At 41.3% G+C, this 24,120-nt stretch overlaps 2 protein-coding genes across 9 annotated transcripts in view; both read left to right on the forward strand.

The window, feature by feature from the left end:
* The window catches only part of ltbp1 (latent transforming growth factor beta binding protein 1), a 134,913-nt gene extending 119,487 nt beyond the window's left edge, over positions 1 to 15,426 (forward strand). For all 6 annotated transcript variants that reach the window (XM_082558110.1, XM_082558107.1, XM_082558109.1 and 3 more), the window contains 8 exons: positions 5,497 to 5,634; positions 6,480 to 6,641; positions 7,089 to 7,178; positions 7,506 to 7,634; positions 9,911 to 10,084; positions 11,104 to 11,256; positions 11,542 to 11,691; positions 11,781 to 15,426. In XM_082558110.1, the coding sequence (XP_082414236.1) occupies positions 5,497 to 5,634; positions 6,480 to 6,641; positions 7,089 to 7,178; positions 7,506 to 7,634; positions 9,911 to 10,084; positions 11,104 to 11,256; positions 11,542 to 11,691; positions 11,781 to 11,953 (1,169 nt within the window). In that variant the 3' untranslated portion in view covers positions 11,954 to 15,426. The remainder of the gene's footprint in view (positions 1 to 5,496; positions 5,635 to 6,479; positions 6,642 to 7,088; positions 7,179 to 7,505; positions 7,635 to 9,910; positions 10,085 to 11,103; positions 11,257 to 11,541; positions 11,692 to 11,780) is intronic.
* A 918-nt stretch (positions 15,427 to 16,344) lies between these two features.
* The window catches only part of rasgrp3 (RAS guanyl releasing protein 3 (calcium and DAG-regulated)), a 40,569-nt gene continuing 32,793 nt past the window's right edge, over positions 16,345 to 24,120 (forward strand). Inside the window, exon 1 of one of the 3 annotated variants that reach the window (XM_082558122.1) lies at positions 16,345 to 16,406. The gene's annotated coding sequence lies outside the window, so the exon portion shown is untranslated. Of the gene's footprint in view, positions 16,407 to 18,569; positions 18,840 to 20,614; positions 20,723 to 24,120 lie in introns of those variants that run through there. The other 2 variants (XM_082558120.1, XM_082558121.1) reach the window with 2 other exon arrangements.

A 24,120-nucleotide genomic window follows, 5' to 3' on the forward strand; every position in this document is an offset into this window, starting at 1 on the left:
TGTAATCCATCCATCCATCCATCTTCTTCCGCTTTGTCCGGGGCCGGGTCGCGGGGGCAGCAGCCTAAGCAAAGAGGCCCAGACCTCCCTCTCCCCAGCCACCTCCTCCAGCTTATCCGGGGGAATACCAAGGCGTTCCCAGGCCAGCCGAGAGATATAATCTCTCCAGCGTGTCCTGGGTCTGCCCCGGGGCCTCCTCCCGGTGGGACATGCCTGGAACACCTCACCCAGGAGGTGCCCAGGGGGCATCCTTGTCAGATGCCCGAACCACCTCAGCTGGCTCCTTTCGATGTGGAGCAGCAGCTGCTCTACTCTGAGCCCCTCCCGGATGGCCGAACTTCTCACCCTATCTCTAAGGGAGAGGCCAGCCACCCTTCGGAGGAAGCTCATTTCTGCCGCTTGTATCCGCGATCTCGTTCTTTCGGTCACTACCCACAGCTCGTGGCCATAGGTGAGGGTAGGGACGTAGATCGACCGGTAAATTGAGAGCTTCGCTTTTACACTCAGCTCCCTCTTCACCACGACGGACCGGTGCAGCGTCCGCATTACTGCAGCTGCAGCCCCAATCCGTCTGTCGATCTCCGGCTCCCTTCTCCCATCACTCGCGAACAAGACCCCGAGATACTTGAACTCCTCCACTTGGGGCAGGAACTCATCCCCGACCCGGAGTGGGCACTCCACCCTTTTCCGGCTGAGAACCATGGCCTCAGATTTGGAGGTGCTGATCCTCATTCCCGCTGCTTCACACTCGGCTGCGAACCGCTCCAGTGCGAGCTGGAGGCCCTCACCCGATGAAGCCAACAGAACCACATCATCTGCAAAAATCAGAGATGAGATTCTGAGGCCACCAAAGCGAAAGCCCTCCGCCACTTGGCTGCGCCTAGAAATCCTGTCCATAAAAATTATGAACCGGAGACAAAGGGCAGCCCTGGCGGAGCCCATCACCCACCGGGAACGAGTCCGACTTATTGCCGGCAATGCGAACCAAGCTCTTGCAACGGTTGTATAGGGATCGAATGGCCCGTAGCAATGGGCCAGACACCCCATATTCCCGCAACACCTCCCACAGGACACCCCGAGGGACACGGTCGAATGCCTTCTCCAAGTCCACAAAACACATGTAGACTGGTTGGGCAAACTCCCATGCACCCTCAAGTATCCTGGAGAGGATAAAGAGCTGGTCCAGTGTTCCGCGACCAGGACGAAAACCGCATTGTTCCTCCTGTATCTGAGGTTCGACTAACGGACGAACTCTCCTTTCCAGCACCCTGGCATAGACTTTCCCAGGGAGGCTGAGGAGTGTGATCCCCCTGTAGTTGGAACACACCCTCCGGTCCCCTTTCTTGAAGATGGGGACCACCACCCCGGTCTGCCAGTCCACAGGTACTGCCCCTGATCTCCACGCAACATTGCAGAGGCGTGTCAACCAGGACAGCCCTACAACGTCCAGAGCCTTCAGGAACTTGGGGCGGACCTCATCAACACCAGGGGCTCTGCCACCAAGGAGTTGTTTAACTGCCTCAGTGACCTCGCCCCCGGAAATTGGCGGGTCATTCCCCTCATCCCCAGACTCTGCTTCCTCCTCGGAAGACGTGTCAGTGGGATTAAGGAGGTCCTCGAAGTATTCCTTCCACCGCCTGACTATTTTCTCAGTCGACATCAGCAGCGCTCCGCCAGCACTATACACAGTGCAGGTAGAGCACCGCTTTCCCCTCCTGAGACGTCTGACGGTTTGCCAGAATCTCTTCGAGGCAGCCCGAAAGTCTTTTTCCATGGCCTCTCCGAACTCCTCCCACACCCGAGTTTTTGCTTCAGCCACTGCCCGAGCCGCATTCCGCTTGGCCTGTCGATACCTGTCGTAATCTCTGTAATATTTCTGTTAAACCCTGAGCAACTCATCAAGCAACTTGAGTGAAGAGTGAATATTAAAAGAAAGTTTATGTGTTTATTTCTGACTTATGAATTTGGCAGTTAGTTTACATTTTTTCAAAAGGGGCTTCCCCTTAACCACGACTATACTGTACCTTCCAAGTGGAAGGAAGCTTTAAATAAAGGTTACTTTGTTTCCTTGGAGATCAGAATATGCAAGCACAAGAGCTTGATACTTGTCTTGAATGAATAGACTATTTGCTCCTCTGGTTGCTGTGTGTTAGGATGTAGTGTAGGCCATCTCCTAAGTGGGAGATTGGTGGATCCATCCCAGGCTGCATGCCGACGTTTCCTTGGACAAAATACTAAATCCCAAGATCCTCTGTGATGCTTTCATCGGGGTGTGAAAGCACTTGCCTGTAGAGAAAAAAGTGCTTGTGTGAATATGGGTGAAGTTGAATAAAGTGCTATAAGAGAACCAGTCAATTTACCATTAGACTGGACTTCAGCTACTGAAATCCTCAAAGTCGTCCCAAGAGCACCCATCAGGTGTATCAGCTATATGAAGCATAAAGAGGTCCATCTCTAACAGAAAAGTATGTTGGAATTGGTGGATCTACTGATACAGATTGCTGAGAAGGATAAGCAAATTTACCTCCTAGAAAAGAGAACAGAGGACTTGGAAAAACGACACTAGGATGAATGAAATCATTATTGCAGGGTTGGAAGTTAAACCCCACTTGTTGAAAATGGAGGGAACCCAGTGAGTCGAGGTGACAGGATTCCTCTAGTATATAAACAACATCAGGCTTTATCACCACAGAAAAAAAGTGTGACAAACCAGCAACAATAATGACATTTGTAACCCCCCAAAAAAGAAACTGTCCTCCTAAAACAAGAAAATAAATGAATTAGAAAGAAAATAAACTGTGTATTTGAATGACACAGTTTATTTTCAGCGAAATGCAGACACTGCCAGGAATTCAGTTTTTGAAGAATTACAGTTGATGGCTTAAGCTCATTTTTTGTAACTATTGACTATTTTTGCAAAACTCTACACAGAAATAAGAAAACCCTTCACCAAATCAGCAAAACATTGAAGTTTTCTTACAAAAGCTAATAACCCTTGCTTAACTCTCCAAACCTTCGTAAAAATGGTGTTTTCGTATCAAACAGTTAACACAAGCTATCACATTAATAAGCACATAATGCACCAACTACACACTGAAGGTATGAATAGAAAACACGTCTGGCCTTTGCTTTCTCTGTGCACAAAGTAGGCCATGTCAGTTTGAGGTCATACTTTTGTCATAGGTCCGTAAACATGGAGGGATCCAAACTTCAAGTACTGGTGTTTATTCACACACATCAAAATAAACACAAGTGTTTATTTCCAAGTCAAAACAAAATAGTAATTTCACTGAGGAAAGAAAAGAAATCAGTCTACATCGTGTCGTCTCTCTGGGTCCGGCCACAAAATTGTGTCTACATCACATGCAATGTCCTCTAGTCCAAGGCACCGGGGAAATTATCTTGTGGAATGGCGCATCCAGGCCTGACATGATGCCTGGTCAATATCCCCACATGCCTCCTCCATTGCCTGTAAAAGGGCTATGCGTTGATGGGGATGACGGTCACAGACCTTCCAGCGCCAGGCAGAGAAGAACTCTTCAATTGGATTCAAGAATGGAGAGTATGGGTGGAGGTTGAGTACAGTGAAGAGTGGGTGATCTGTAAACCGGTTGCGGACCAAAGCAGCCCTATGGAAACTAACATTGTCCCATATGATAACGTATCTGGTCTGCTCTGGTCTCTGAACATTAGTGAGCATGTCCTGTAAGGTGTCCAGGAATGTAATGTGTGTATTGTTATATGGGCCCATGGTTGCATGATGGTGAGCAACACTATTTTGACTTATAGCTGCACACATAGTTGTGTTACCACCACGTTGTCCTGGGACATGATTATGGCACGGTGTCCAATAATGTTCCTGCCACGTCTCCTTGTCTTAGTGAGGTGAAAACCAGCCTCATCCACAAAAAACTGCTCACGACCCATCTGCCTCTAGCTCCATCGCTCTCTAGACAAGACAAAACAAATTCAGCACAGCAGGCACATGCACAGCACTACAGTGTGCACTTCCAGATTCAGTACCAGTGATACTATAGCTTACCTGCACATATCGCAGCTGTTTTACACGTTCACTGTTTCTTTCAAAAGGTGCTCTGTAGATTTGTTTCATTCGGATTCTGTTGCGGGCAAGTACACGACCTCATACAGAAATGCTCACATTTTGTATGTTTTGGAAGGTGGAATCATCCTCAATTATGCGCTGCTGAATTTTGCGTAGCCTTATGGAATTATTTGCAATCACCGTATTGACTATATGAGTTTCTTGGTCTGCAGTGAACATGCTTCCTCTGCCCCCAGCATCTGCTCGTCTAGCAATTCTGTAAAGTAACAATTTCAGTATTTTTACATCTATGGTATTGTCGTGTTCCTCATTAGCATACGGCAGTGCTACAAATCCTAGTGCAAAGTGACTGTGCTCACCGATTCTCATTTCAAGATGTCCTTATGATGCTCGCTACAGTGTAGCGGCTCGAGTTAGGCTGAACCCGTTGGCCAGCTTCCCTCAGGGTCATTCCACGGTTGATTACATGGTCCACTATTGTAGCTCTGATGTCATCAGTAATTCTATTTCTTACTCTTCTTACCCTTCATCTTCCCCCTCCTCATCCTCCTCTTGCTCCTCCTTGTCCTCTTTCTCTAACTTCACCTCCTTGTCCTTGCCGTCCTCTTCGTCCTACTTCTTCACCTCCACGTCCTCTTCCTCGGCCTCCTCTAATTCTCACTCTTCTCACTCTTCCTGCTCACTCCATTGTACTCCACACGGACAGCTTACCTGTAGCTTATTTATAGTGCTTAGGCTGATTGCAAAGTGAACTAATTATCTGAAACAGTTTCCACATGTGGCAGTGTGCCAGACAGTTGGCAAAATAGTGTAAATAATAGTGTCTAAATGTGTCTATGCTCTATTTGTGAGTATAGATATTTTTTAAAATCCAAATAGATGTAAAATGACAGAAGATGAATCAGCCTGTATTTAAAAATCACTAAAGCTAGCAGGATCACAGCTCACTGTGCAACTTCAACAGATAACACACTAATGATATACACCAGGGGTGGGCAACTCCAGGCCTCAAGGGCCGGTGTCCTGCAGGTTTCAGATGTGTCCTTGATCCAACACAGCTGATTTAAATGGCTAAATGACCTCCTCAACATGTCTTGAAGTTCTCCAGAGACCTGGTGATGAACTAATCATTTGATTCAGGTGTGGTGACCTAGGGTGAGATCTAAACCCTGCAGGACACCGATCCTTGAGGCCTGGAGTTCCCCACCCTGATATAGGAAGAATGGGTAGTATCATATAAGTCTCTTCCTCTTCCTACTCCTTTTCAAACATAAAATTTGAGTCACTTATATACAATCGATTAACATATTTCGTATTTAGGGTTTTTTTTCTGTTTTGTGTTTATCAGCTACTTAGCTTAACTATCAAAGCAAATGAACTTCATTCAAATATGAACAAATCTTCTATTAATACATTCTTTGACTTTTCCACAGATGTGGATGAGTGTGCGCTGCTGGGCAATGTCTGTGGAGAGGCGCAGTGCGTAAACAGGGATGGTAAATTCCAGTGCGAGTGTCCTAGTGGCCAAGAATACAACGGCATGATCGCCAAGTGCGAGCCGATTCCCACAGGTGACTTCAGATTGACAAATAAGTTGAAGATAGACCAATGCACAGCTGGTTTCATTACACTGCCATTGACACCGTCCCATGAAAATAACAGTGGGTTCCTTTCAACACATGAAAGAACGACGAGGCTCCATAACTACGTCCAGACATTACTCTACAAGTGTAGAATTTATTTTCATATAAACAACTGTGTTTTTTCTGGCATCTTATTGAATAATCTGATCAGTGAAGCTTTTGTCAAACCAAAGTAAGTAAAGCGATCCTTAAAATGTATTAATCCCCAAGACCTGCTCCAGTTGTGATATCATGGAGGCGATTAGTTGCATTTAACTTCATTGCTAGAAACATAAATGTTGCAGGAGCTGATATTGTTCTTCTTACAGTTATTTGTCTGCATTCAGCAGTCTGTATTGTGCTGTTTAAATGGGACTTTTAAACACTGATAAAGAAGAACAACCTCCTCTCCTTAAATAGCTCCTGCACTGGTGACGGTACAGGCAGGAAATCTTTATACTTTATATATTTCTCCAACTTAGTACCAAATCTTGAAATGGAGAAATTGTACTGATTTGTAGTTGCTTTCTTATTTCTTAGATTGCCCAGTTTATATACAGTATATAAGCCAAAACAGTTTTCTCGCCTCCAGGTTTTCTGTCGCGTTGTGCAGTCCACTGCACATGCTCATGAGCTTTTTGGGAGGCTTTTTTCATTGCAACACTACAAGTACATATATAATAATAATGCTCATTTTATTTATATTGTAGCTTTAAGAATGAAGTTTGCAAAGTGCTTTGACAGAAAAGTAAAAGAATAGTAGGGCTGACTGAACTCCTTCATTTGTCTTTCAGCACCGTTGGTGGAGCGGAAGGAGTGCTACTACCGTCTGAATGACGAGAACCTGTGTGAGAGTGTACTGACCAGCCATGTTACACTGCAGGAGTGCTGCTGCACGCTGGGAGCTGGCTGGGGTGATAACTGTGAGGTGCATCCCTGTCCTGTCAATGGCACAGGTAAGCTCAAGGAGGATAATGAAATATACATAGTGTTCTCACCAGAGGCACCTACACAGTATTCTGAGAGGGTTTAAAAATCCCAGCATACCACATTTGAACAAAAAGGTTGCTTTTCATTATCCAAAGCAAGGTGACTAGGATGAAAAACACAACCTCCTCACCTTTTTTCACATTATGTCTCCCTATAGCTCCTCTCAGTATATTATCTCCTCGTGGTCCTGAGGTAAATGGAAAGCTTTATAGAGTGCTTTTTAGTCTTACTGACCAATTAAAGTGCTGTATACTACAACCCACTTTGAAAAAATTCAATTCAATTTTCAGTGCAAAAAAGTTGCACCGAAACTGTTTTCTTGACATGAAAACCACAACACAACACATACTGGGTTTATATCTTACCCAGTGTGCATACAGGATTGTTGCAAACATGTGTCTGTCCTCTTACAGACCAGTTTAACCAGATGTGTCCATCTGGAAGAGGTTTTATTCCCAATGGAGACTTCCTGTATGGAGTACCCACTTCTGATGTCTACAGGGGTAAGAAAAGTCTACAGCCATTCATGTCATGCATATAAACCTAACACAGATTATTTTTACTCAGTCATAGGAAACGTTTTATAGTATGCTGAGCAAAGATTTTTAAATCAACTGAATGGATTTTTTTGTCTTGTTCACACAGCTTTGAAACAGTGTGTAGTTATGCTGCAGAAAGATGCATTTCTCTTAGCAGAGGCCAAATCAGGCTTTAGTTTAGCTGTAAAACATGTTAATATAGTATTTTATGGCACTCACTGTACAGATAGTACTGTGTAGTGGCTAAGGCCTGTATTAAGGAGACTGTATTAATACTGTGTGTGTTTTCAGATGGAGATGAATGTTCACTGTTTGGTCAGGAGGTGTGTAAAGGAGGCTTCTGCATGAATACTGAGGGTAGCTACGAGTGTTACTGCAAGACCGGACAGGACTACGACCCCATCAAACTGGAGTGCAGAGGTGAGGAAAAACAGACAGATGTGCACACAGAGAAAGGAGCCAAGTGTTATCGTTGCTCAGATAATACGGTATTTACTGACACAACTAACAGTATCAGTTTACAGAGAGTAAATCACAGGCAGTGTGTGTCCATGGTCACATTTGATCCTGGGATGGTGTGATTACATGTCCCGTGTTTTATACTCTGCTTGATTTAGCTGAAGGGCTCACAAAGTCCTGACAGAGTGACGCAGTTTCATGCACCCTGACTTACTAAATACACCTTCTCCACCAACACGGTTGAGAAGCACTGAAGGGTTAGGGTTGTAGAAATGTTTCATTGTATGATGAAAGGTCAAAAGAACCTGGAATCAATTTGCAGCATTTAGCATTTGTTCCACGTCGTGGCATAACATCCTCTAAGTTGTGGTGTTTTTCTCTGCCTGTCTTTACTGTAGACGTCGATGAGTGTCTGGATGAGTCGCTGTGTGTTGATGGGAAGTGTTTGAACACAGATGGCTCATACATGTGTTTGTGTATAAGCCCCACGATTCCCCATTGGGAACCGCCGCATCTTCCATCCTGAGGTGGCTGGAAAGTTTTCTGTTCGCCATTTCAAGACCACATAATTACATAAAAAAAAAAAAGTCACGTTTTTTCAAATCTAAATGTCGCCATTCTTCTTCATGTGGTCATCTATGAAACCTAACCGCCAGTGCCAAAACTAACTTTTAGCTACTGATGTAAAATCATTTCAGTTTATCGCACAATTAAATGTAATTGTTCACTTCTTTAAAGCATTTTTTGAATGACAGTGTCATGAAATAGAAAGCACACCGTTTTGGGAATGCATCGTCTCATCTTTTGATTCAGGAGCCAGCTTTTGATTTTTTTTTAAAGTCCTATTGTGACCCCTGCTGGCACTGACATAAAACTGCAGATTACTCCCTGTATTCAAGAATGAAAAATCATGACTCAGAATCCTGTTTGTCTTCCTATATTTTTTTTCTCAAAACAATATATTAATTTTTAATATGACATTATTTAAACTGTAAAATGTTTTTCTATCTAACGGTGTTAATGTTATGTTATGTATTTACTTTGAACTTTTTCCTAGGATGCACTCTTACCGGTATTATACTGTATGTTATTAACTCAAGTTGCTTAATGTTGGGAAAACAAACAACTACATGAGGGATCGTTGTCCAGCTTCATATCCATGTGGTAGACATATGACTGACTTGTCTCTCTGAGTGAGAACAACATATTTTCCTACTGCCACATTTCGGCTTAACCTCCTGTAGCCACGGCACATATTTCACAATAGAAAAATCACACGGCACACCACCAAAAAAAATATCACAAAAAGCACATTGATTATTTTTCTCCACGCATCAGGTATAGTGGAATTGGCTTGGTTTGTCCCCAGTATACCTTTTTTGCTTCTTCTAACCACTACTCATGTTCGGGCCTTCATCTGGGTGGGAATTTCTCCCGGACCCGGGTCAGACTGACCACTTTTTCTTTCAAAAATGTATCTATTGTTATTACACTGTGCTGTCTAATTCATAGCATGACTATTATGTAATTTCTTCTTCATCTTCTTCTGTGTTATTGGCTGTTGGCGACCCATTTATTTAGAGCAGGAAGTTGTACTGCCCTCTAGTGGAAGAGAATGTAATTGTTCTGCCCGTTACTCACGCTGATTGCTTAGAGTACCAATCAGGTGGAACCAGATAAGCTTCCACGGCACACCTGATCATTTCTCACGACACGCCTGCGGCACAGCACTTGGGAAACACTGCTCTACATCATTCTACACAATATATTCCTTAATGTTCACGTGGACTTACAACTAGAAGTAAAAACAAAACAGCTGTTTATCTTTTTTAAATGAGCTCTATAACTGTAAATAATACTGTATATAAAAAACAGAATTCAATATGAATATTCCCTGGGTTAATGTCTTAAAGTGTCTGTAAAGGAGCTTTGCAAACACTTTCTGGGTGTCGACATGCAGTTATGTGTACTGATAGACTTTACATGAAGTCTGTAGATATTACCTGAAGATTGATAAAGCAAAGTGTGTGATGTTTTGCGTATACCTACTCCTCATCAGATCCATTTAATCTCTTGATTTTTATTTTTATACATTTTTTCAGCACATCTTCTCCCCCACTTTGTGCGTGGCGTGTGTTTTCCATTTTAAATTCCATGTGCTGCAAGACATTTATCCTTATGTTAGAAAGTAAACCAAGCTTATCAAAGTTTATAGGTGACAATGTGTGTGTTTGCAGACCAACGTGAAACGGAGGAGATAGACTATGGGGACATCTGCTGGCAAGAGGTCAGAAATATGATGTGCATCAATCCACTTGGTCCTAACCAGAAGACCACGTACACCGAGTGCTGCTGTCTGCACGGATATGCCTGGGGCATGCAATGTGCCCTGTGTCCTTCCAGAGACACAGGTACACCCACCCACACACACGTTGCATTTATAAATCAGATGATATGTCAGTGATGTCAGTTTTGTGGGACTGTTGGAGCTTTATGAGAACTGACACAAACAACTGTTCCATTGAATTAAAAAATGACAAGTGAGATGAATATTTTAAACATTCATTTTATCTTTGTGGTTTTTGTGAATTACTAGGTTACACTACATCTCTGACAATGTTTCAGTGTAGGGGCGTTTAATTAAATTACCGTTTATTTCTGTGGAAATTCAGAACTGATAAAACAAAGCGATTTAAACAAAATGCCTTCGGGTATTAAATAATTCATGTGTTTGAAATGTGAACGTGTTGGAAAAAACTGTTCCACAAGGCCTGCTTATCTCACTGTTAGCATCACTTACATGCAGTTATGAATCCTTCATCATCATGTCAGCTGATAACGCCCAGGTAAAACAGTACCTGCCATAAGATTTACCTGATTCATATGTACACATAATGTATGTAGTGGAAACTGCAGGTGCAGATTCCTGACCTACATAGAAGTATAAGCTTTAAGTCTACATATATTCCAACTACATTAGTGGCTCTACAGAAGTTGGAAACTCAAAATAAAAGTGCTGTTTCTCTCATACAAGAGGTGGTAGATTTAGCTCCAAGAAACCAGATTATTTCCAGACCTTGTGTTGAGGAATTCTGATGTTGTAACTCAAGAATTGGTTCTGTCAAATGTACCGAGTGTTTAGAAAGAACTGCATTGTTTGTTGCTTACTTTCCCCATCATATTAGACTTTGCCCTATTTATTGTTTTTTGTAGAGTTCCAGGTAAAGGAGGAGCTGTAATATGGGAGTAAAGCTTACATTTAAGACTTAAAGGGAAATACAAAGTTTTTAAGAACAGGGATTTGTTTCCAGGCAAAAAAAAGGTCTTAAATAGTGTCTGTAGGGATCATTGCGTCATTGAACAGCTCCAGGTCCTGGCATTTCTTACTCAGTGATTTGTCGTTTTTCTCACTCTCTCTCTCTCGTCTCAGAGGACTACGCCTCCATGTGTAACCTTCCTCTGAGTGGTGGGCGGCGGCCGTACGGTCGTGACGCTCTTGTTGCAGGTCCAGTTCATGAATATGCTGTGACACCAGACTATTCTCTATCACTTGAAGCACGTCCCCACTATGATATTGAAGAGTGTGAGTATTTCTGCAGTTTTGATGTTAACAGAAGTACAGAATAGTGCTACAAGAAAGGATTGTTTTATCAATATTCACTTTCATGACATCTTCACAAATAAGTTCTTCCATTTGCAATTGAAAAGCCCAGAAGTTCACTTTTATCATACTTCAAAAAAATGTAATTGTGAGCCCAGTGCTTTCATCCATATAGTGTATGACCTGTGCCATAGAGGGCAGCTGCTTTCATCCAGGAATGGTGTCTTCTCTGATATTAAGTGAAACACTGTGTTTTACGTGGCTCAGACCCATACAGAGCTTTTGAGGGTTTGCGAGCAGAGGAGTGCGGAATACTGAACGGCTGCGAGAACGGTCGGTGTGTCCGGGTTCAGGAGGGTTACACGTGTGACTGCTTTGATGGATATACGCTGGACCTGTCCCGCATGACCTGCATTGGTAGGAGAGCAAACACGCATACAGCCTAAACTGTAACACAAAGAAAACATTTTGATCCAACCTTCTTTTTCTGTCACATCTGTCCACAGATGTTAACGAGTGTTTAGAACTAAACAACCGGATGTCACTGTGTAAAAACGCCAGGTGCATCAATAATGTGGGCTCCTACCAGTGTGTGTGTCTTCCAGGCTTTAAGGCCTCTGACAAACCCAACTACTGCGTGGAGGCGGAAAAACACCAGACATCCACACACACACAGTGAGCGTGGACTGACCAGGAGGCGACAAGAGACACCAAAACCACATGCATAATCTTGTATTACTATACTTGTGAGGACGTCCTCACACCACTTTCACTCATTCTCAAAATGTCAACAGCAATCTTAATTTGAACTGCTGGCCTTGGTTGTAGCATACAGCAACAATCCCAAAGTAACAAAAGTTAGAATAAGTTAGTGTTGGTTAGTGTACCTTTATTTCTTTTATACATTTCTGGAGGCATAATTCTTTTAAGGGCACTATAATTAGAAATGCAGTAATTTTTTTTGTGGCAGCGTGTGGAACCTGTCACTCTTCCTCGTGGAAAGTGAAAAGCCAGAGGCAGCAAAATCAATAGCACCAAGCAGACATCACTCAAAACAAATAAGACACTGGTCAAGCCAGAGACGGCATGGAAAGAGCAGCTGGCCTGGAAGTGGGTTGCAAAGCAGCTTACAGATGCATAGCAACTGTGAGTGGGGTAAAAAGCAGAAATGGCAAAGCCCGAGTGATTAGCAAACTGGATGAGTAGATGGGTGTCAGCTAAGCCATCAGCTGAGCTGCCAAAATGATGGTCATATGCTTTGTACCAGCATCTTTTTTCACTCCTGCTTTACAGCCTTATGGTTCACTTCCTCTCACATTTCATTTTGTTGGGCTTTCTTCATTTAGTGCTGTTTGTTTTTGTGTGTTTTTGTTAAATAAAGCCCTCCTATACATTGTATGTAAGTGGTATAAATGCAGGGCCTATTATTATCCATTGTTTTTAATGAATATTTACCAACACCAGCACAAATATTGAATTTGAGTTTTGGTTTTGAACAGATGTATCTTTTAAAGAAAGCCTACGGGGAAATGTTTTTTACACATCATCTAAAGCATCATTGTGGGTGGTTTTTTTTTAGCTAGTTTCCAGATGTATAAAACGATAGATATGGACAAACACAAACTGCTATTTACAAAAAACGTTATGTGCTGTAAAAACACCTAAACAACCATTACACACAGATCATTTTTACTGGAGAAAGAAAGTCTGATAGTGGCAAATTGTGCTTCTTTTCTGCTGCTCTGTATTAAATAACTGAAAACTTGATGTGCAAAAACTCATTGTTGCACGGAGACAGAGTTGTACAAAATCTCTTTTGCTGTTCCAACTGGTCCAAACTTCCAGTGGTTTTCCAAAAACATAAATGTAACAGTTGTGTAACAGTGCCAGTTTGCTAACTGGATTAGCACTGTTGAAAATGTCATTGTGTTTGACTAATCAGCAACACTGAGTTTGGAAAAGCTCCAGAAGATCTAAACATTCAGTGTGACTGGCACATGTGCCAGGGGTTGGACTGTCTTTCACACGCATTCATTTACAGCGCACCAGTACCAGTAGATTTACTAATAAAGAGGTAAAGTAAATGGAATTTGAGGAAGGTTACAGGCAATTAATTGCATTGCTGTTTAACATGTGTCTGTGATTTGTTGATGTGGTAGTTGCCAGTTCATCTGGGATACAAGTGAGTTATCAGAGTAAGTGTTTAGTGCCCTGAGATGTAGCAAAGCTTCGACCTGTAGCTCTTCAGCCCAAATGTTCAGAGACGGTCCTCGGATGTTTCTGGTAAAGGTGTTATTGGGGGTTTTTTCTAAACAGTGAACACAGAAGCCTTTACATGTTTCACTTTCAAATGTTTTGCCTCTTTTTTCCCATATCATGTGTTACATAACATGCTAAAATGTCTGTCCACATAAAGCTATAAATACAACTCAGAGCTGAAGTGTATAAGAGCAAGTCAAAACTGATATGTTGATCAGGTATCACAGGATGGATTTTGTGATTGTTGCAGGAATTGTCTGAGAGTCAGATCCCTTCCTTTGACTTGAATAAATTGCTGCAGCCTCGTATAATATGCAGATTAAAAAAAACTGTTTGCACATTAAGACATGTGGCACACTAACTTCATTAATGTACTGATCCGCCTCCAAAACTCGACGCAGTTTCCATCAGCTTCTCGCAGAAGAACATCGAGATCCTCTTTTAGCTGCCTTTCATTTGGACTGAATGGCCATTCTCTTTCCAGGGAGCGATAAATTTGTGACACCTGCACTTCTTTTGTTATCAGTTCACTAAAAATTGACTACCAATTTAGTGCTTAGTAAATCTGGCCTCTGGTGTGGAGATGCTAATACTCCAAACTGTGTGGTCAACCCAAAGAAGACTTCATGATGCACAGAAAATTCATTCCTGTACCAAATTTTACAACAAATGATCTCGTAGCTTTGGTATTTCCCAAAGCTGGACCAAAGTTGGTTACCTGAGCGAACAGTGTGGCTCCTTTCCTCGGCTCCTGCTGCTAGCATGTCTAATACATGCATCAAGTAACCCTGGGATTTTTTTAACCGCCATATTTATTGTGCTGTGTCACTGATCTGTCACTGCTTTGTGTTTGATTGATTTTTTTGAAAAAGCCATCCGTTATTTCTCTATCCAGCTCAACATCTGATGCCAACAATTGATAAAGCCCATACTTGCAACCTTAAACAAAATGCACGTCAGCCAGTGTGTCTTCTGCCAAAACGCTTTCTGATTTCAGAGAGGATGCTTGGTCCTTAAAAGTATAGAAATACAAGTACTCACACACTCGTCATTAATCAAAGCCCATATATTCTGCACTGTATATGACACACACTAAATGAAACAAACAGTAATTTACTTGAGATGAAGATTCAGCCTAATGTACAACATGGTGCCTACGTGGAGGGGAGAAACTACATAACTGTATAAAATCTGTCTTGTCTGGTGCTTAATTCTGTGTTTAAGTGGGGTTTTGTGTATATCATAGCAGACCATTTTGCTCATTTATCGTACTGACAAACCCTATGGACTCGTGCTGGGGGATCAAGTTGTATTTTGTACCCAATCAAACTGATTGTGGATATTTAATTCTGTGAAGAAGCCAGCTGTCCAATCCTTTGCTTCCTCCATTGCCATGCCTTTATCTGTTGAAAAAAAACGAGCTTGTCTCTACACCACAGCATCACCAGATATGTAATATGCACTTGTTGTTTTAAAGAAAGTAGCTAATGTCTTTGAAATAAGCTTTTGTAAGGGTGTTCAGATGCAGTTAGAGAACTACTGGTTGTCTGAAACATAGCCAAAGCCACCTTCCATGTCTCTTACAAATATGTTGTTTCTTACAAGCAGGTTGTTGTGTTACCTGGTAGTACTTCCCTCAGTGTCTTGAAGGGACTGAATTCACATGTGTTTTGTTTCCTACTTCTCTTAACTGTATTTCACTGCAAAGTCTTGCCAGGTTGCAAAGCTGCTATGAGGCAGTGATCGGAGAGAAGAACCTTGTGTACATTTAAACAAAAGACAGCTGATGTATTTGTAATATGTACATGAATAAATAGCTTTTTCTATGAATTCATAATACAATGTACATTAAACCCCTTGATAATAAACCACAAATTGTGATATTTAACACCAGCTGCTTGTCTGTTTTTACTAGTTGAAATTTTTTTAGATGATTTTATATCTATGTTCAGTTCAACATGTATTATTTATACACATACATACATACATACATACATACATACATACATACATACAAATAAATAATACATGTTGAACTTAACATAGAGCAGCTCTGTTGCTGCTCCAAGACTTTTTTGTCCTGTGCTGGGACCTGAAAGTGGAAACTGACTTGCACAGAAAGAGATTCCTGTGCATGTGTCTGTGATGGAGCCCTGGACCTCACTACTTAAAAATCGTTTAGCATTAAACCTTGCATCTAAATCTATTTCTTCCAGTGTATTGTTAAACACCATCTTGCTCAAGTTGTTCAACTTTTGAATGAGAAACATGTCGAATGCTGTTATGGACCGTGTAAGTTGGGCAGAGCATCACTGATGAAACTCAGTAATGAAACTATAGGAACACTGCAACAGATGATTAGCGATTAGCCAACTAGTCACAGTACCATCCTTATACATCTTAGTAGGTACTGCTAAGCAAATGAAAAAGACTGATAAAGTCATACAGAAAACAATTACTTTAATTATTTATTGCTGCCAGTGGTGGTTCTGTAGTCTGCCTATAAGGGAGTTAAAGCCAGAATGAGACACTTTATAGAAAATAAAAACTGATGAATCAGCTACAAAAGAATCTGTTCACTTTGCTTATAGATAAAGTCTGCTCCTCCCCTCTGCAAATATCAGTGAGTAGTCTTGGTACAGATAGAGACAGAGTTGTCTTGCACACCACCCTTTGTTTTCAGTAAATTCTGAATCTATTTCTGGACTGAGTGTGTGGAAAAAAAAAAAAAGCCAGGATGGGAGGGGAATCTTTGGGTAGCAAGATAACCTGCAGCAGTTTGAGTTTTCTGCATATTGCTGGTTATCCTGATGAGTACAACAATAGGATCATGATTTCTGTAGCAGATGTAAGCTGGCAGTGTTCACAGTAAGGTAGGTGCATATTTTAAGATGTGAGTATAATTGGTTATTACTTTAAACCACGCATATACAGCTTGCAGTTAGTTTAGGGAGTAGTCTTATTGCAGGTTATTGTTTTGCTCTGGGATAATGTGGCATATTTGAAACATTTTCTTTTATTCCTACACAGTACTTCCCACCAATCAGGGGTCATACTGTGCTCTGCAAGGGTAAAGTTTGAGCTTGAATGACCAAAGCACCTGACAGGTCATGGTTGCTTTAACAGATGATTTAAAGAAACATCTGGACTCCATTTGGATTATTTCACTTATTTGTAGTTTGTGATGGAACTTAGTGACTTCACATTAGACCTCCATCTAGCACATTAAAAGCTGTCCTTTTGATTTCAAAAAGACATTTAATTGAATATTCCGTTACTTCACGTGACACAGAAATCAGCAGCTTGGAAATAGCTATTTAGCTTAGAAATATTGAAGATATGATGTAGTGTAGACTTTTACATTTCTTTTAATTGCTTTAAAACCTTTTAAAAAATAAACTTCAAGAGTTTTTATAACCTCTAGTCTTAATAGTAATTAGACTATTGATCAATTAACTGATAAGCAGTTTCATGGCCAGGTGAGTCTGTTCATTCAGTGTTAGACAACAAATTAAGCAAAAGCTCCAAGTGTTGAAATTTGGTAATTGTTTACTGGAGCACCATCTTAAATGGAAGTGGGTTGGCATTTATCTAGCACTTATTGAGTCTTTACTGACCACTCACAGCCAAATGTAACTATCCAGTCATACAATATTTCATTCTATGCACACTGCAAGCATTTCATCTACCTCTCATCCAGCAAAAGAAAAGTCCAAAGTTAGGGTTCAAGCAAGAACCTTGCTGCAAGGCGACAGTGGTAACCTTTTGCATTCCCATTACAAGAGATAACAAATCAGATAAATCAGAAAGATACCGAACGTTTAGCTACAGCTTAACCAAAATTCTGCTGTATTCTTAAGAAGAAGGAATGCACTGGTTAGCTCACCAACTGAACTGGAGGCAGTAAAGTTTGTCAGGGTGTAACTGGTTATCTTCCATCACTGGTGCTTTTAGAGGTATAAATGAGACAAAACCAAATGCAGTAAGCCAGAGTGCAGATATCTATATGCTGCGGCCACACTTTGCAACACTTCTAACAGCTTAACAAATATCAATAAAAACACAAACTGCTTGTTTGCAGGTTGTCACATAGTGTAGAAAAAACTGAGCAACCTTACTTACATTTGAGAAAGATGTAAGGGAGACAGGCCAGGAGAGGAAGAAGAGAGGTTATGTTTAAAGGTTAGGACCGCAGGAAGACCCTGAAATAATATGTATGTGCATTTGTTGTGAAGCACATCAACTCTAAATGCTTTACGCCCTATGTGGAGCATAGACTGCATATACATATTAGACAGATGTGATGACATTTAGATAAATGTAGCAGGACTGACTGTATCAGTGCATTACACAAACAGAGATACATGCTAATAAGGCAAACAAGTGTGTTAAAAATTGTCTTCTTTAGGCTGCAAAGACGAGGAGGAGGACAAAGGGGGGAAAAAATAGAATGTAAGGAGACTTAACCATCCCCCACAGTAGTTATCGCACAGTCTTTAATTGAAATTGTGTGTCTGAGACAATAAAAGTTGGAGTTCAGTTCTTTTTGTCCAGCCAGGCAGCAGGATGTGCAGTCATTGCTTTTGTTTAGGGAGACATTTTTAGAAGCCCAGAGAGACAAAACAATGTGTACAACGTCATTAGAGTGGAATATGGGATAGGGTGACCCACTCACTGAGGCACACAGCGACAATGCAGGATCACACATGTGCGTACTGCACCCGTGCTGTAGAACGTCACTCTCAGAAACATAAAAAAGAAAGAAAGAAAATAACTCATCCAACTTGCAACTGCGGATTTCACCAGACACAGTTGGTGAAATGCACTGAACAAAGTTATCACGACTGACGGGCAAACATCAATGTGCGCAAAAGCATATTGTGATAGATTTCCTGCTCTGCTCTTTACCCCCTCTTTACCGTGTGTGGTCCCTATATTTAGCCCGACCAACCAACGCAGGCAGGAAACCTAAGTTGGGAAAGAATTGAAGGAAGTCTAGTGGCCATTTAGACAAACAAAAACAGACTGAGATCAGTGCTGGTTGAATACACACTATAACTGTATGCAGCTGAGACGAAGGGCTTTACAAAGATAGAGAAGCAAGCTGAAGAAAGGGCTGGACGATACTTTAACGGAGCTCTGACAGCTGGAGCGCTGCTCTGGTTTTAGCAGCAACCTTTTCAGTCCAGGTGGATTTTAATATTAATGCTCATTTGAACAGACTAAAAGGTGTATCTGTTCACGGACATGTTTAAAAGGCAGATCCATGAGATGTTCTGGTAGACCCTGACAGAGTCTCAGATGAGGTAAGAAGTTTGTGTGTTGAAACCTGCAGCTAAACTAAAAATTGACTTGAGCTACAAAATTAGGAATCAAGAGTTGAAATGTGAACTCTATTGTGCTTTAATTACATATTATGGCATTTTCCTGGCTGGACTGATGGATACTGATAACATAGCTGGGTCTTTATAGTCTTCAGCTCGTTGTATATCCACACAATATGACAGTCATTTCTGAAACTTACACGGGACTATGACTGACTAACATATGACAAAAGCAACCAGTCACTTCGAAACCTCTATGTGCTCCAGCTGCGTATGTCCATAAACACATGCATCACCTCATCAGAATAATTTTTTCATTGGCTGTCACGGCCACCACACAGATTTGACTGATGGTAATCTGACTCTGTCCCTGGAAGATTTAATGCAGTTGCATTTATTCATAGGGTTACTGGGCTGGCTGCAGCTTTTCAGTACAGTTAGTGTCAGGTTTAATGAGAAACCTCTGAGTGCTGCAGGGAACTCACTCCTTTCTGTGAACTGTCCCTGCCTTGTATTGTTACTTATAGTCAAACAGACTCTGCGCTTATAAACTTACATCGCATTTAAATGGCAAAACCTGGAAATGAGTAACTCATCAGTCTGTGAGCCACAGGCTTTTAAGGCTACTGTGTGATATTCTTTACTTATCCCTCTGAGGTCTAAGTCATCCTCAGCTCTATCCCTGTACTAGCAGGATATGTAAGTTTTCTTCTTTTAAAAATTGTTTTCCAAAAACAAAAAAAAAAAAAAAAAAAAAAGAGTCACAGCACAGAAACAGCACTAATGATAGTTAATAATGATCTTATGGCCTGTCCTATTACACTGCAGTGCAGCATTCAGTACTGCTGATTACATAATTGTACAGCGTCCAAAATAAACCACTGGAATGAAAGGAGATAAGTCATACTCATCTTACTCAATCAAATTTGGGGAGTGTTTCTCACACACCAATGTTAAGCCCTCTTCACACGTTTAGAGATTATCAGTGATGTAGAGACTACAGAAAGTCGATGACACCACGACTTCAAGTAAAAACAGGGAAAATAACACAGTTGGGATACTTAGGATACTGCTGATTGACATTTGACTGGAAGTAAAGACAACCAGAGGCTGGAATGTCAACTACCAACCAACCGATAAGGTGACACGGCACAAGGGAACCACTTTCTATATGAATGTGACCTTAGTCATGGCGCTCCACAGTAGGACTGATAATTTAAGCATTGCACATTACACAGTATTTGCAAACACAGCTATGCAGGTAAAACCAGATGACACAAATCAATTAAAACTATAAAAAAAAAAACCCAAAACACTTTTTTAGATTGCTTTGGAAAACTGTCATCCTGCTCTTCACTCTGATTTTTTTTTCTTTTTTTACATTTTTATTAAAATGTCAACATAATATGGTATATTTAGTAAAAGCAAGTGACCTCTGATGAAGAGGCCATAATTGCATATGAGCCTGCACAGCTTGAACCTGTGAGAGTGCAGAATAGATTAAATTGCTTTATAACAGATGGAGACTGGAAATGTCTGTTGAGATGCTAAAATGAATTATATGACAAAATAATTCATTTTCCAGTGCACTGCAATCCAGTGCACATCTAACTTGTTAGATCAACACTGCACTGAAATCCGGTGATTGCAATCTTCCAGTGCAATCACTGTGCGTGTGTGTTTAAGGTCACATGGCCGACCGCTGCTCCTCCAGGCTGCTGTGTTTACTAAGAGGAGGAGGTCATAGCGTAGTAAGTGCTACCATGGGAGTCTCTGTGCTTGACAGTCAGTAGGAGCCTGCAGTTATCTCAGTAACAGAAGCTGATCTTTAGCCTGGATGGTTGCTCATATTCAGCTCTTTGAAGGTAAGATCTGGGAGATTTTATTCCCCCTTTCCTATAAATTCTGTTGTAGCAAGAACAAAATGTAACTGCGTGTAGTTTAACTCATGAAAGAATGGGGGGGAAAAGTCAGTTAAATGCATGAAGTAGCTCTGGCTTTGCTATGTATGAACTAGGCTTCAGCGTTCAGCAATTCAGGGTTTTTAAGGCAATGCACCGTCTGTGTGTTCAGAGGTGGCGCTTTTTGTGAGATTACGCCTCTGAACAGTGTCCCTTGATTACACATTTGGCTGCATCATTGTGCGCTAAAGCCAGAGAGATACACAGTGACCTACTGTGGATGGAGAAAAAGCACAAATCAAAGGGTACCGCCGACTGTAACAAGCTGTGAAATCGGGAGCAAAAAAACACATGACACACAAGTCATTAATGTCTGATACATTGTGAAAGCAGCACATTGCCCACAAGAACACTTTGAAAGTTTCAGAATGGCCAGTTTGTTTTTTGTGAATTATATTGTTAGCAGCAGAAAGCATTAAGACTCAATGCCTGAATTGTGGAGACTTTTGCATTTACTGAATATTTTGACCCTAAATCACTGAGTCACATCCATAACGCAGCACAGTTTAGATCAAGTCAAGACCAACAATTGTGTCCCCTCCCAATGCTGAGGGAGTGAGCTGTGATTAAAAGGGTAACATGTTTATTCCAATGTGTGACAAAGAAAGGCTATTGTTGTTGTGGTGAAGTTATGAAATTATGTTTAACTGCTGACTGAGTTTGCATGAGTTTCCCTCTTGGGGCTCTGGTTTCCTCCCACTTTCCAAAGATATGCGTGGTTTGGACACTAAATTAGCCTGAAGTGTGAATGTTGAAGGCTGAATGCTTGTGTTAGACTAGAGACTTTGTTAGAGTCTGTGGGACATTGAGCAAGGTGTTGTATTTGCAGGTCCAGACTGAAATTGTTCTTAAGGGAAGCTTCCTACAAACACAGTATGTGCTACAAACGTGTACCAACACCTTCGAAATGTATAGTTACCCAGAGGACTGTCACATTTGATCTCTTCAACAGGGAATGAAAAAGAGGTGCTTCCATAGACATGTTTGTGATGCGTGTTAGAATTTTTTATTTTTAATTATTTTTTTAATTATTTTTTTTTATTATTATTATTATGTATTCTTAAGTTATCAGTATAAAATGCCACTTTAGCCAGTATTTACCTCACGTCTACTGGACTGTAAGTTGATATGTTGAGGTTGTTTAGTGCCGTCCAAAAATCATGACGCTTGTTTCTTAATAGGAAAATTAGAAATCGGTGAAATGAAGTATGTGCAAACAAATTCTAATATAGCTTGAACTCTTAGGCAAGCGTTCTAGTAATGCATTCAAGCATTCTTGAGGAGCCAGTCTCTGTGAGGGTGAGCCTAAACTGCTTCAACAATGACGAGATCCAGGCTCTCCATTCCCAAACTGATATCGCTCCATTGTGTGCGTTTTGTGGCCACTCAGAGTCTTTTCAGATGGTATTGCACAGTGACTCCAAATCTGATGGTGCTGTACAAAAATCCCCAACACTGATCCAAAACAGCACAGCGCTTTTGTGTTTTATAGATGTAGACACCGACTGTTGTGTCTCTCGCCTGACCTGTAGGAAAGTAATTTGTCACCAGTTTGTGAAGAAGAGGTAAAAGGTAAATTGGCTGGTGGTGCCTTTCTACGGATGTGAGCACTCCATTTGAACCAAAAACGCAAACTTTTCATTAATCACTCCATAAATCCTGCTAACATTGATTTTCAGCACATTTGCTCCTTGGTTCAGTCCTGACGGTCACCCTTCCATTGAAACCATTTGTGATGAGGCTGGTGTGTGATGGTACTTCTCCCTCAATTTGAAATATTTGTAACATGTACAGAATCACCTCTAACCAAGTACACTTGGGCATGCAGACTCAAGGATCGAACCACGAACCTTCCATTTAGTAGGTGACCTGCTCTGCCACCTGAGACAAAAAAGTGCCCCAAAAGTTACTCATTTGCTTAGAAAGTCAAAAGCTTAGCAAATACATCTGACACCAAAAACTAAGACCTTTAAGAACTCCAGAACCTTACCAACATGCTACATCACGGAAAAATAAGACACATTGGTGGGAAACGCCACCATATTGATCAGGAGCTGAAAGCCATTATAAAGAGCCCAAAGATGCAATTAGTGTCCTTTGGTCAACCGATTATTCCAAACAGGTGTGAATGTGAACTTGAATGGTTGTCTGCAGCTCTGTGTTAGCCCTACAACAGATTGGTGACCTTTGTGGATCTTTCAGAAACAAATAGTCTCCTGTTCATGTCACCTGGGTGAACAAGGATTTATCAAAGCTGTCAGCATAGAGAGAAATGCTTTGCAAGCACCAGCAAAGCCAGGAAAGATAAATAATATACCATCCATATCCAGGGTTGAACATGAACACATACTTCATTCCCAAAGAGACTTAAATCATTTGGCAGGAATGTGTAATATGATGTGAAGTGTATCTCTATAAAGCAGTTCACAGACTGGTCACTGAAAACATGAGCATGTGTCACAATCAGTGGAAGCTGACTGTGTGTAGAGAGACGCAAATGCAGACTGAAAATGGAGCGTGAAATGTGACTTGAACAAAAAGTGGGCTGTTGTGGCTCATAAGAGTACACAAAGCAAAGGCAAGCGGGGCGAAAACTAAACTAGAACCTAAACTGGAAAAACTAAACTATGATTACTGTGACAAAAACATGAATTCAGAACATGTGCATGCAGGAAACTGAGAATGAACATGCATTACCTTAAACTTGACGCAATATGAAGGAACGAACACAACCTGACAGAGTCTGAATGAAACACACAGACTAAATACACAAAGGAGGTGATCAGAGGAAGTGGAAACACCTGGGGAAACAGCTGACACAAATGAACATAATGACATCAGAGGGGAAGAGTAAAGCTAAACACATTGAACTAAGAAACACAAGACTTTCAAAATAAAACAGGAAACTTGGAGAGACGTAGACATGACAACACAGGCTTGACAACATGAAACACGTGGACAAGAAATACATAACAACTAGCACAGAAGGCCTGAGTGAAACTAAAATTCACTGCCAATTAATAATAATCCAACATTCCACATTATCTTCAACATATAACGAAAGAGATCAAAACAACTGAAAGTGCTGGATCACAGACCCAGCCCCTGACAAGTATGTGTGTACACCATTGCATGTATTATGTTTTGCATATTGCACATAGTCTAAGGAGCTTGGAAAGAAAAGCGTCTGGCAGAATTTTCCACACCAAGACTAAAGCTCTGACATTTAATGAGTGATGTCACACTTGATTTGGTTTGTTGAGGTGCCGAGCTACTTGGAAAATCAGTATCGTAGGCAGCCA

The sequence above is a fragment of the Aulonocara stuartgranti genome, assembly GCF_965226115.1.
Source record: "Aulonocara stuartgranti genome assembly, chromosome: 13".
In the NCBI taxonomy this organism is placed as follows: Eukaryota; Metazoa; Chordata; class Actinopteri; order Cichliformes; family Cichlidae; genus Aulonocara; species Aulonocara stuartgranti.